Raw genomic sequence first — 13,071 nt, 5'->3', positions numbered from 1 at the left:
TTTAAACTGGAACAATTCTTCCCAACCTATTTTTAGTTTGATGTCTTTTTTTTTTTTTTCTATGCACAAAAACATGTCTGCTTTTTAAACCAGCTGATACAGCTGGAGAAAAACTTTCTGAACTGTGGTCATGAGTGAATTTACAATACTGTCACTGTGACACAGAGCTGGAGGTGTTTTGCGATTGGCACACTTTGGACGAAGACTGAAAACCGGTACTTCCACCTTATGCTCAGACAAAGAAAGTCCAGCTTCTCTGACCAAAGCATGACTCCTCTATCAGGTTGCACAATCTGTCAGATGAGCTATGCCAGGAGTGTTCTCAGGGGTGGAGAGTTTTCTTGTGGTTGCCACACTACTTCCCTGAGCAAAGTCAGGAGATTATGGTCACTGCAGAATTCAGGAATGCTCTGGCAGCACTGTGCTCCTTTAGGTTATGACTGCTTTAACTTATGCTTTGATTTTTCAGGACATAAAACAGAACAAGACAATCACCCCAATCGGGTTCAGTGGTTTCTGTACTCACCTCTGCCTGATTTTTCTGTTCCCACTATCCCATTTTGTAGCCAATCCTGCAAATAATTTCTGCATTTTCTGCCATTGCTATTTCTGCCCGCTGTCAGAAGAGGTGTAGAGGGGCCACAGCAAGCTAAAAACAATCCAAATGTCAAGCTGGATAGGATTTTTTTTCTTCCTTAAGCATTGTCAATAATGAAAGCTGAACAGAGCTCTAATCTGCTCTTGTCAGAAGCCTTCGCACAGAATTGTAGAACCCTACAGCTAAGACTACTGCTTTCAGTAAAGGGGCAGGACTTCAAGATATTTCCTAGAAAACAAGAGGACACTATCAGCTTGGAAAATACAAAAATCCTGTAAAAATACATATTTGTGATGCTCATGAGCAATGTTGTTATCTCGGAACACACAGTGCTCACTACAACAGGATTTGAGGAGTAAAGATCTGGAATAACGTGGCAGATGCCTTGTGTTAGAGGATACTTAAATGCACATCAGAGTAGTAAACATTTTCTATTTTACTGCATTTTTATGTTCCTTTGAAACTTATGAAACTCCTCACACGCTCAAGTGCTGCAGTATGGGAATGGTTATACTTGCTGTTAAATGGACATAAGGGAAATTTTAAAAACAATTAAGATGCATTAATAGGGATTGAACGTTTCTTCCTTAATCATGCTAATGGATAGCTAAGCTTCTGACCTATGTTTTTAAAGGTTACATCATGCAAGATGGGGCTACCAAGAGAATTAATGAAATATTTTAGCTTATTTTTCTTTCAAGATCATGATGATGGAGCACTCTCTGGTAAGTTTTATCCCTCCCTTGGATTACTTTTTTTTTTGTTGACTGCAGTGACTGAGCCTGGAGTCTGAACAGAGCTTGCACAAGCCTGCTCGGGCTGAAAGACCCATCCTGTCTGAAACCCCCTCAAGCCCTCTCTCCACATGGCTTGCAAAGAGTGGTAGTGGGGAACAAAGTATGGCAATAGGTAGCGTGGTGCAGGGATCAGACCTTTTTGCAGATGAATATTGCGTCCCTTTCAGTTCACAACTTCAGTGCAGCAACTTCATCACATGGGAACTACTGGGTGTATCTTCTGGGTAGGCGTTTAGTTAGATGGCCGTACCTACATAAAACAGTTCTTAATTTATAGGTCACATGCTGAGTTTAACAATGGGACAGGAAACTCTTTTGTTATATTTATAAACAAAGTCTGGCTTACTTTCCTTTATATCATGACATGTTTCCTTTCCTAACTGATAGAAGCTTAAGTTTAACCACAATGGTACCGAGCAATTTGTAAATCAGCGTTGTGAGTCTCTTTATGGTCGTAAAATGTGAAGGGGCTTTTATGTCATCATGGGTCTGCTGATGTCCTGTTTCCCATGTGGGCGGGTGTGTGGATGAGGCTGGATCCGGGATTGGGACTGGGATAGCCTTGGGCCACATCAGGGAAGTGAACACAGTCTCTGCTGTTGACTGGAGTGAAACTAGATATTGCAGCCTCTCTGTGTGGCCTTGACAAGTCATTTAGCTTTATTCAGTATTCTCATTGGCATAAAGACGTTAATGCTCTTCTGAAGCTTTTCAAGATGAAGGTCCTGTAGTAAACTTGAGCTTACTCAGTGGAGTAGGAACTTTACTCTCTCTGTTATTTATTGCTCCCCTGCCCTCTTCTCTCCCATTGTGAATGGTATCTCTGAGTACACAGTCTGTTACTTTGTCTCAAATGTATCTGGATACAATACATTATACTCTTCTACTGCAGTTGCAGATGGATTTATTTTTGCCTTGTAGTGTGATAGAATTAGATAATTAGAATTAGGAGAAGTTTTTCAATTGGTTACATTTCTATGCATCTTTGATATTCCTCACAAATATATCAAGTCCAAATGTAACCCACAGTCCACTGCCAAAAAAAAAACCCAACCAAAACCCCCTATGTTTAGAAGCTCACATGCTAAAATCACGTTTAAGTGCTCTGCTGAATTGCAGTATTGGCTTAGAAATAAATGTTTACAGGTTTGGGCCTTTAGACATACAATTTTTAAAAAGTGTGCAGGAAAGTAGTGACCTCCAAAGTGTGATGTGCTTTTCTTGCTGTACATTAGTTACAGTGCTCTTGTCTGGTGTTCTCTTCAAGAAAAGCACCAGTCCTGGAGGCTTGCAGCCACGTGTCCTTTAAATGCAGAAACATCTCTCCTGCTTAGCTGTGTTTTGAGAGAAGGATATTCTATTAGAGCGTAGTCTAAGGGAGCAGAGATACTCTGTAAGTAATAGACCTATGTAAATTTAGAGTTGAAGAAGTGAGGAAGATAACTAACCTGTCACCTTACTTTACCCCAGAATTTATATTTGTTAAGTTCTTTTTCTTCTCTAAAGCACATTGCTAGCCAGCACTAACTGATGCATGAAAGTAGCTGGGCTGTTTCACTGGATTTCACCAAACGTCTCTCTGGTTTTTCTTCTTTTCACAGTGGTGAAAAAAGTGGCAGACTTTGAACTTCCTTATGTGAGTCTTCAGAGCATGAAAGAGTTGCACTGTAAGCTTGGGATCAGAAAGTGGTGAGCAAGAAGCTTAAGAGAAACTACCAACATGCATGACGACTGCTATGAACAGAGAAAGAAATCCATTGAATAGCTTAGTTACAACGCCTTCAAGCCTCTGCAGCTCGACTGCTTTTCTCTGAGGCCAATTTGTTAGTGGAATTTACTGGTTTCTGTGACCCTGTGTGTTTTAAATTTTATCACTGTAGTATCCCTGAAGTGTCCTTTACTGCAGCTAGCTATTTATTCCTTTTCTCTTTCAGAATCTATAGAGAGGTGCTGTGTGGCTGCTTACCTCCCAGTCTTATGCCTGCATAATGCAGTGACCACAAAAATACAGGAATATACCTGTAAACAATATAGAAGAGAGCTCCGAGTTCTGAGTTTCAGGTTGCAACTCTGGGCGGAGATGGGTTACTTCTTGTCTAAAGTGTTCATTTCTATGTAGTAATACACAAAATACCTGTAGCTTGAGCATTTTTTTTAGTAAGTGGCCTGGCTTAAGCAGCAGAGCACTTTTCCCCTTTCATTTGCTCGCACCTCAGGCTCCTCAGTTATGCTGGTGGAACTATGTGGGCAGACATGGTGAACTGGCCTGGCGAGCTAACCTGGCCTAAAAATAAATTGCTGGCTGTTTACTTTTTTTATTTGGTTTTGCTGGCTTATTTTTGGCCTGGGTCAGTCCCCCAGTCTTTTTTGGTGCGTGGCAAACAGTTGTGCTGACTTGTGGGTGAGGATAAACCCTGGGGACAGGGGGTCTGGTGCCCAACTCCCGCTTGTCAAACAGCGCCCTGAGGATGCAGTCAGGCAGTATAGCTGAGCCAGTCCGGTGGCTTGCTGCTGTGCTTGTGGTCTGGTCTGCTTCTCCCTACAATGAAAAAGAAAAAAGGGAATAAATTGTTGCATGCTTAGTGAGTTGCATTGGCTGCATTAGATGAATACTAGAGCAAGGACTGTGGTTGGGAGCAGAAGAGGAAGAACAGGCCATGCTTTTTGGTGGCAGCGGACAAGGTTGCTTGGCTTGAAGCTACACAGAAACCTGTTGTTTGATGCTTGTAACTTGTCTGGTTTAAATCTACTGGGCTAGACCTTGGCCTCTACAAAGCTTTCTCTGTTTTCCTGTGTGTGCCCTTATAAACTAGAGAACCTAGCAGCCTAATGAAAGCAATGTGTGGTTCTAAGTCATGATAGAGTGACTGTCTGAGCAGATAACTTCTCCATCTAGCACTGCTTTGAAGCTCAGAGGTAAGAAACAGCAGTCCTGGGGTTGTTCCTGTGCTTCAGGGAGAATATCGCCTGTGCAATGTGAGGAGTACAGTTGTACCAGCTACGGAGCCTGTGTTGCTCTCTACTGTCATGTAGACTTACCCAAGCTGCTTTTAAATAAAATGGCTCAAGCTAGCTGTTGCAGCGTGACACTTGGATAACTGAGTATTTAACTTGCTTTGCTGCTAGTGCTGGTCTGATCCTGCAGCAGTTCTACAGTAGCTGGTACGCAGCTAGCACAAGACTAGCTCTTGTATGTCAGCACTGCAGCATGGCAGTGGCTGCTCTTGAGAGTCTTACCAACTTTTATGCAGACAAACCTTAAGTTCTTCGAGAAAAGGAGAAGGGAAGTTTTAGTTCTAAATTGTATCTGTTATCTTTGGAACCGCAAAAATCAAAGTGGAGAGACTGGATAACCTGGCTTTAGTTTCTTTCCGTTCTGCTACAATGTATAAAGAATGAGTATAGTACACACTTGGAGGGCACAACTGTGTTCTGTTGTTGTGTGTTGTGTGGTTTTTTTTTTTTTATCTGGTAAGTAATGGGATCTTTCTGGGTTGTGCTCACATCATGTTTAGTTGAAAAATCAAAATGCCATATTTAGAAGCATATCTTCATATTTTATTACTTTTCTCCCTTGGCATGGAAAAGGTATATGGATCCTTCTCTTGACACACTGCTGACGGATTGTAGAGCCTCACTGAATTTGCTATATATGCAGGTAAAACTGAAAGGTCTTTAGAATTTTAAAAGTTAACTTACCCACATCAATCTACAAATTCTTAAAGTGTTTGTTAAATGGTTTCTCTTTAACACTGCTTTGTTGTGCTTTTCCAAGTGCTGTTGTTGATCATGTTTTCTTTTTTTTTTCCTTCAAGCTCATGTAGTAGATATTGTAATTCATCTATGTTTTGTGCATGGGAAAAGTATTGCACAAAAAGGACACATTTAGGTATCTGTCCACTCTATTTTCAAGTGTGTGTTTGTCTCTGTCTTTATATGTAGGTGCTATGATATGATATGGATTTGATTTCTGAACTATAGGTGTGTTGAGTTGTAGTAGCTTTGAGAACTATTAATTCAGGAGGAAAAACAGCGTAGCTTTGGAACCTATTAATTCAGGAGGAAAGAACAGTATAGAGTGAACTTGTGCCAAAATCAAAGGCCTTGTTTGGAAAAAAAAAAAGCTTTCTATATGTGTGTTTCTGAATGTTTGTGTGTAAAAGGAAATACACTTTTGCTGACTTTTTTTGCTATTTTTACAAATTCTTTTAAGGCAGTCCAGGAAGTTAAGAGGAATTGGGTTAAACCAACAGAAGGGCAGATGCAGGAACTTGAATTTCTACAAAAAAGTGTGAACAAAGCAAAGGTAAAATAGTGTTTTTAAAACAATATAAACAGATCAAAGGAGTGGTTTTTGAAGCAATGATACTAGAGGCTGTGACTTTAAAAATAGAGCATAGTTTTGTGGAGTGGTTTGAGCGAGAGACACAGGTCTCGGATCTGGTCAGATACTGACCCACCAAATACAAAAGGAGGTGTCCAGCATTTTAAAACATCCCAACAGAATGACTTGGATGCCAAGGGCTAGCAAGAAGTTTTTGACTGTGAATCCTAGTCTTCTCTATTTGCTAAACTTAAGTGCAAAAGTTTGGCATCCAGTTCAGGAAATCAGGTGGAAATTCAGACTGCTGGGACTGCTGTTCTCAGTATTTCTTTACTGGTTAGTTCGATCTCTTCCTATCATATCTGATAAGCATCTAAAAGACCCAGGTCGTCATATTCAGTGGGGAAAAAAATATGAAGTTTCTAAGTCTAGACTGTGAGTGCTATTCTCTGAATCAAGCGTTGATATAGTGTTGTGAATCTGTGTCCTCCCTGGAGAAGGAGTATTAGGAATCTGAAAGATTTGTGTTATAGCCTTACTTCCCCACTCCCCGCTTCCCCCCTCCAGTCACTAGATGTCACTTGCCTTTACAGTAGATTGCTTTAGTTATGTCTTTTTGATGCAGTTCCTGGAGCTGATTCAAGAAATGCAGTTTTATGGATATGTACGGCTTGATCCTTGCACTTGTGACTATCCAGAAGAAGGCTGCTCAGTTGACATCTATGTCGGCAAGAATGAGATTAACTGCTACATAAAACTGCCTACTAAACAAACCAAAGAGGTCAGCTTTAAAATCGACAGGTTAAGAAGCTGGCAGGTTACTTTTCTTGTAAGTACTTCACTGACTTTGTATCTGAATTCACTTTCTCTTGATGAAAACTATGGCTGTTGGGGAAGGGCAGGTCTAGGGGGAAGGGGGTGGTCTGTTTTAAATCCCTCACATCTGCCCATATTCCCCTCCAAACCTGTCCTGAAACATACTTCCTTGGTAGTAAACATTGCCTTTACAGTAGTAAACTATCTAGCCTTATTCTGCTATGATTTCTCCCTTCCCTGGCATTCCATATCATACTTTACCTGCTCCTTTCCTTTCCTGTTGGAGATAGTTTTGTGTGGGAGCAAAAGAACTGCTTTAGCTTTATGCTTGTAAAGACTCCCCCTTCCTACCTCCCACTTGCTCCCTCCCACAGGAGAAGTGTTCTGGTACAGATCTTGACCTGTTTTATTTATATACTGTATAAAATTAACTTGATTGACTAATTCTGATTTAAGGCTGAACACCTTAATGTTGTTTTTAGCTGTTTCTTCTGTTCATTGGTTGGGTTTCTTTTATGGGTTTTGGGTTGGTTTTTTTTCAGGGTGCTGCAAAGGATGGTGAAGAAGACACTCTGGAGCTCAGATTTGAGTACAATGATTCAGGCACATGGGAGTGGATAATTTTGTACACAAAACAGGTTAGTTGTCAGTCCTCTGAGGAAAGGATCAGAATAAAATGTAATCTTACAGCCACAGGGGATCTTCAAAAGCAGTTAGTCCATCTTTACCAGAGTGCAGCAGCTATGCTTTTAAGCAGGTTAGCCTAGGGACAGTTATCTGGGGAAAAGCATTTGAGTTTCTAGCATAAGGGGAAGAGATTTTTTTTATATTTTTTTTTTTCCTGTTGAGGAGTAATGCCTAGTGCTCAGCAGCAAACCTGCAATGGAGTGTGGAGAGGTGTCATTTTCTGGACTCAGTAAGTATCCAAAATCCTTAATTGGTCAGACCCACCTAAGATCAAGGGCTCCCGTTTCCCACAATAAATCCTATTGTTCAAATATATTTATATGCCATATTGACATAGGTTAATGGAGGGTGTGAATATGTGACATCATAAGTACTTTTTTACATATAAATAGGACTTTATAGGGTGCCATTCCTCTCACTATTTTCAGGCAGCTCTTTAAAGAGAAAGGTATCCAGGAATTCACGTCACCCATCTGTGGTTATGCTGCCTAGCAAATAATCTTGGCTCTGCAGTAAAGAAAGCACCAGTCTCAGTTTAGGTACAGAGCTTCTATAAAAAAATATGGAGCCTGTTATTTAAGTAAACTGCTTCTCTTGCCTTTGAGACCCACCCAACAGCAGACAGGATTTTTAAAGTAAAATCAAAATGCTTAATTTCTCACACATGACTTCTGAATTCTGGGGTGGTGATGCAGTTCACACAGCTATTTAGTAAGTGCTAATTTCCTGCCATGCTTAAGTTTTATGAGAACATGAGCCATAAGCAACTAGCTTTCTAGTTTCTTTGCTTTTGGAGAACAAAAAAAAAAACCACCTAGAATTATTTCAGCATTAATTCTCCTGTGAAATCCATTAGAGTTGTGCTTGATGTAGTGACCTGTTGATTAGAAAACCAGTGTCCCACTTTCCTCAGAAGTGTCAGGAAGAACTAAAGCCCAGAAATGTGCTGCTGTGTGGAAGAAACAAGGATTTGATCCAACAGCCCACTGCAGAAAATGGAAAGACTGGATGACTTGGAGCTTAGTCAGATATGGTTCGTCCCTCCATCACTGATCTTGTAGGATATTTTGTCTTTGATTCACCTGTTGGTGCTTGATGATAACATAAGGAACTAAGGACAACTCCACTCCTTTCTGAGGTGCCTCTGCTGGATACCTGATACATGGGGTGAATGTGTACTGCTCGGTTCATATCAGCTGTGCAAGATGCAACTCTGAGTTGGGCTAAAACAAGTGCAGCCATCTCATGTAACCACCAGGGTTTTGATTTTTGGCAGTGCTGAGTGCCTGTGAACTCCAGCTTGCTTCATTTGTTGAAGTGGTTTTGATGTTTATAGTGCCACATTTGATTAACCTTACTTACCCTTTGGTGTAATTTGGCAGCCTTTAAGGTAGGAGCCACAGACAACTAGAGAGAATAACTTGCCTCACAAAACCAGTAATAAAAATACTTACTCTCCACTCTGAGCAGTGCCATGAGGGTTAGTCATGCTGAGGCTGGGCTTTAAGCAGCTGCAGCTAGTTTGGTCCACTGTAAGGATGTTAAGCACAGAGTAAAATTAACTGCATTAAGGAAGTAATAGCTGATCAGTAGTTAAGGACTGTAATTTTCTGGTGGAGGAGGAATGGAAGAATCAAGTACACTTTTAATAGAAGAAATCTGAATGTTCTTCTGGCTTATCCTCTTTAGGCCTTTTTGCTCAGTAGCTGCTTGAAGAAAATGATAACGGAACAGATGATGAAGGCAGCCAAAGAGGGCCAAGAAACGGTGAGCATGTGTGTATATTGGTAGCGACTTTGTATTTAAAAGAAATAAGCTTGCTACTCTATCGTTCTTTCAAATATGCGGAGAGAAGCCCTGTTGAGGAAAAGGATCTTGCATGTTCCAACATCTCAGTACAGAATTAATTGACTAAAAAGAACATCTTTGCTTATTTTTACTGAAATAGTATTCTGAATGTTATAGGTGGCTTATCATCACGGTTTTAATAATGTTTTGCATTCTCTCTCCTTTAATTTTTGCTGCATATGATAAAGGATATCTGTGGCATAATTTTTGTATATTCTGCAGCTATCCTGTGGTATCCATTTCTGGCTCTCACTTTTTCACCACTTCACTTGCTTCCATCTGCTGCAGTGTTAGGCCAATTTGAGATCTGTGACATTCACACTGAGAAACTTTTTGGTTTTAAATAGAAGTGTTAATAAAATACAAATCTAATTTGTAGCTAAAATACTTCTGATATCTTTTGTGTAGGCCTTTAAGGATGAAAATATGTTTAAAGACTTGTTATTTTTAAAAGTAGCTTCCAGCATTAATAATGCTGTTGTTTAACCTTGTGATACCTAAAGACTCTGAATGTCCGCTAACTGGTAACTTCTGAAGAGAAAGAAGGAAAGGAACATGTGTGATCTTCTAGACCATGCTGATTACAGTGAGCAAAGAACAGCATGTGTTTTTTCATAGCTTTAAGCTATAAATGATTCATAAGCAAAGACCAATTTTAATTTTGGAAAAGATTTGATCTCTTTCATACTAAGTTTATTTGTAATGGAAGTGGAGTAAATCTTTAATTATGAAGACGAGCATTCATTACTTAACTGTGAAGCTATTGATAGTACTCAGGTGGCTTAGACTGAAACAGAATTATGAGAGAAGGGTAAATATGCCAGTTCATTTCCGACACACTTTCTGCTGGGTTTAACTGAATGCTGATGTGCTCAGTGTGTTTTGTTAGAGTATTTGGGCGAGCATTTAAGCTCATTCTAAGTTTAAATATTTTAATCTATGTAGGAGATCAAGATGCCTGGATCCACGAAATATAGTAAGAAATCCAGCATCCAACAAAAGCAGGTTAGTGAGTGAGAAAGTGTCTCCAAAATGTACATGTAGTGTGTCTTGCTTGCTAGTGGTATTTAGCCCAGCCTCTGTTTTTCTGGTTAGGGAGATTCCTAATAAATTTAATAGAAACTTCTTTGGTAGCTGCTGAAAAGGAGCTAAACTTGAATCTTGAAAGGAAGAAGAAGGCAAGAAACATGGCTGAATAAAATTTTTATTTTAGTTTGATGGGTTTAATGACAACTTGCTTCATTTCATTTGCTTTTTGCAAGTGTTTCTGAATGAGACATTTGAAGTTTACAGAAAGCCAGAATATATACAGAGTCCCAGTGTGTATATTCACAAGCAGCTGCTGATGTAGTTTACAGACTTGTACTTGGGTTCTGCACTGGGATTGATTATACATTCATTTTCCCCGTAGTTGGAAAATTTGACATGTTATGTATCTGTACAAATATATACATTCATATCATGTAAAAGATGTAATTCCAAGTTCATTTGCTGGAATCACTATTCATAGCTAATAGTTCCTGAGTAGCTAAATGGCTAAAAGGTGCTGCTTTTCTAAGTCATTTGTTGAATATGAGATAATAAATGGATATGAGATAAATAAATGGAAAGGGAATAATGTAAAGCAAATGAAAATAAATACCTCTATTTCAGTGTGTGATTGGCCAAAGGGAAAATATTTCTAAAAGAGAAAACCAAAATCTAATCTGAATTTAGGAAAAAAAAAAAGTAATGTTTCTGTATCTTCAGAAACAGCATAAAACAAATCACTAACTGTTTCTTCAATAAGCAAATTGATTAACCTGTGTGGCGTGTTTTCTTGCCCCTTTCTTTGAGGTGCTCTGTACTTGTCACTGCTGGAGACAAGATTCTAGGTTAGGTGTCGCCGTTGGTATTCACAAATAACTTGCAAATGATAACAAGGGAGAGAATATTTTCTGAGTAGACTGAGATCTGTGATGAAGATCAAAGGATGCAGTTCAGTGGCTTCACTGTGGTACAACTGTAGCAAGGACTAAGTTGTGCGGCACTCTGGGCTTGAGGCAATTGTTTTGATGTGAACATATTTTAAAATACCTCCTTGATGGGCTCTTGAATGCTCCCTCTGAATTTTTGTGAGGAGAGCAGCCTTGGACAGGGCAATATAAAACCATTGAGCTCATCAGCTGTGTCTTCTGGTGCAGTGTCTGGCTGCTACTATGAAACTTGGTGAATTCAGAAAATTACAGCTGATAATTAGAATAGACTTGTTTGTTAAAGTAAGTCAAGGTATGCTGTTGTGTTACACAGTGATATTATGGCATGCTATGCCTCATTTTATACAGCAAGTTTAAACTGATTAAGGTCTTCATGCATCAAACTACTATTAGATGGACAATTAATATACAAACTCAAGCCATGCTTAGCCAACTTCTAAATGCTGTGTTTGCAATATTAAGGTACTTCAGATTTCCCTTTCCTATCGCTCTATTTCTCTTTGCAAGGCAGTTGAAAAAGGTATTAAAAGCGTATCTTTGCACATTCTTGTTTCAAAAAGTGTTGTTTGAGTTGGGCCTTTAATTTTGTCATTAGTGTCCCCAAGAGTCTTGCAAGTCTTAGCTCCATGTTGGTGGGAAGTGTAAATGACTGCTGTCCAAAGACTCTGAAAACTTACACCAAATATTTTCTGCTGACTCACAAGAAGAAAAACTTAACTTTGGTTTTCTTTGTGATCCTGTAGCAGTATGCTGATACTACCGGATCAGTGTAACAGCCTGTAAATTCTTGTTTGAATAGATAATCCAGTGCAGCAGGGAGTTTTAGTAGGAAAATCAAGAACAATCTTTTGAATTGAGATAAAAATGATTTAACTAGTATGCAATAGGTGGACTTTGCAGATAGTGAGGCTGTGCTGTAAGGGTATGCCTGAATCTAGGCAATTTTGCTGTTACGTCTTTTAGAAGTCTTGGGGAAAAAAAAGAGGTATGAAATAATTTCTACAGAGATAATCTATGCAAAATTTGGCTCCAGTTTCCTAACGCCTTAGTGTTGGTTATTGCAGCATGGTTGCCATAGCTTTGTGATTGATACTTTTAGTAGGGGTTTTCAGGACATTTACATATATATCAAAATACCATGTTGCAAGAGGCAGAAGAAAAATCTGTGCTGTGCATTTTCGTAATACAACAGAAAACTACAGATACGTGCAATGTAAGGGTATAGTTTCCCTGCATATACCTGCTGGGTGATATGATATTAGAAAGTTTCAGACAGTACATGGTAGCCTTTAGGAAAAGTAGAGTTGAAAGGTATCATTTATGCAGGCGTTATGATTAAAGTTAAGAACATGTGATTAACAGTAGTCAACCTCACTCAGAAGGCCTAGTAGGCAGTTAAAGTACCTGTAGGTATGTTATTTGGCATTATAGTGGCCACAAGGGCATCAATGTTAGCACATTTGGAACTGCCACTCAATCTGCACCACATTTAGTACATTGCAATAAACCTTAAGACCAGAAACAACTGTCCTTGTGTCCTATTCCAGCAGGAAAAAAAACCCACAAAATTATTTTCTGAAATGCCAACTATTGTACCCGAACAGTATCATGTCATATTTTCTAGCTTATGTTTGTCTCTATAATTATTGTAAGGAATATACTCTCTTAACTGTTTATTTGTTTCACTGCAGGTAGCTCATTCGGGTTTTGTATCCAGGAAAAGATTTTTGGTTAGGCCAAATGAAGAGGACTGTGTATTTGAGAAAATAAGAGAAGAGGACCTGTGATAATTTATTTTAGATTCTGTCTTTCAAAATTAATTGTCTGGAAATAATAAACCCATTGTTGAAACTTTGAATTACAAGGCGGGGGGGGGAATCTTCAGTGTTCTCTGTAGCATTTACAGCCCTAGTGAAGCAGTGTGAATGGGCGGTGAGAATCTGGAGACATCTTACATGCTTTTTGGGCTTTTTTTCCCTAAGACTGAAATTGTTGGGGGAGGGTTCATTAGACGTGGTGCTATGA

General features: G+C 39.3%; 1 protein-coding gene across 1 annotated transcript in view; it reads left to right on the top strand.

The window, feature by feature from the left end:
- SNX31 (sorting nexin 31) overlaps nucleotides 1-12,833 on the top strand; it is a 31,117-nt gene extending 18,284 nt beyond the window's left edge. The window contains exons 6-14 of the mRNA XM_074145244.1: nucleotides 1,233-1,323; nucleotides 2,997-3,084; nucleotides 4,984-5,053; nucleotides 5,609-5,701; nucleotides 6,345-6,548; nucleotides 7,078-7,173; nucleotides 8,912-8,989; nucleotides 10,016-10,075; nucleotides 12,738-12,833. Coding sequence (XP_074001345.1) covers nucleotides 1,233-1,323; nucleotides 2,997-3,084; nucleotides 4,984-5,053; nucleotides 5,609-5,701; nucleotides 6,345-6,548; nucleotides 7,078-7,173; nucleotides 8,912-8,989; nucleotides 10,016-10,075; nucleotides 12,738-12,833 — 876 coding nt within the window. The remainder of the gene's footprint in view (nucleotides 1-1,232; nucleotides 1,324-2,996; nucleotides 3,085-4,983; nucleotides 5,054-5,608; nucleotides 5,702-6,344; nucleotides 6,549-7,077; nucleotides 7,174-8,911; nucleotides 8,990-10,015; nucleotides 10,076-12,737) is intronic.
- Nucleotides 12,834-13,071: the final 238 nt, after the last annotated feature.

The sequence above is a fragment of the Numenius arquata genome, chromosome 3, assembly GCF_964106895.1.
Source record: "Numenius arquata chromosome 3, bNumArq3.hap1.1, whole genome shotgun sequence".
In the NCBI taxonomy this organism is placed as follows: domain Eukaryota; kingdom Metazoa; phylum Chordata; class Aves; order Charadriiformes; family Scolopacidae; genus Numenius; species Numenius arquata.
This window is presented reverse-complemented; position numbering and strand designations above follow the sequence as displayed.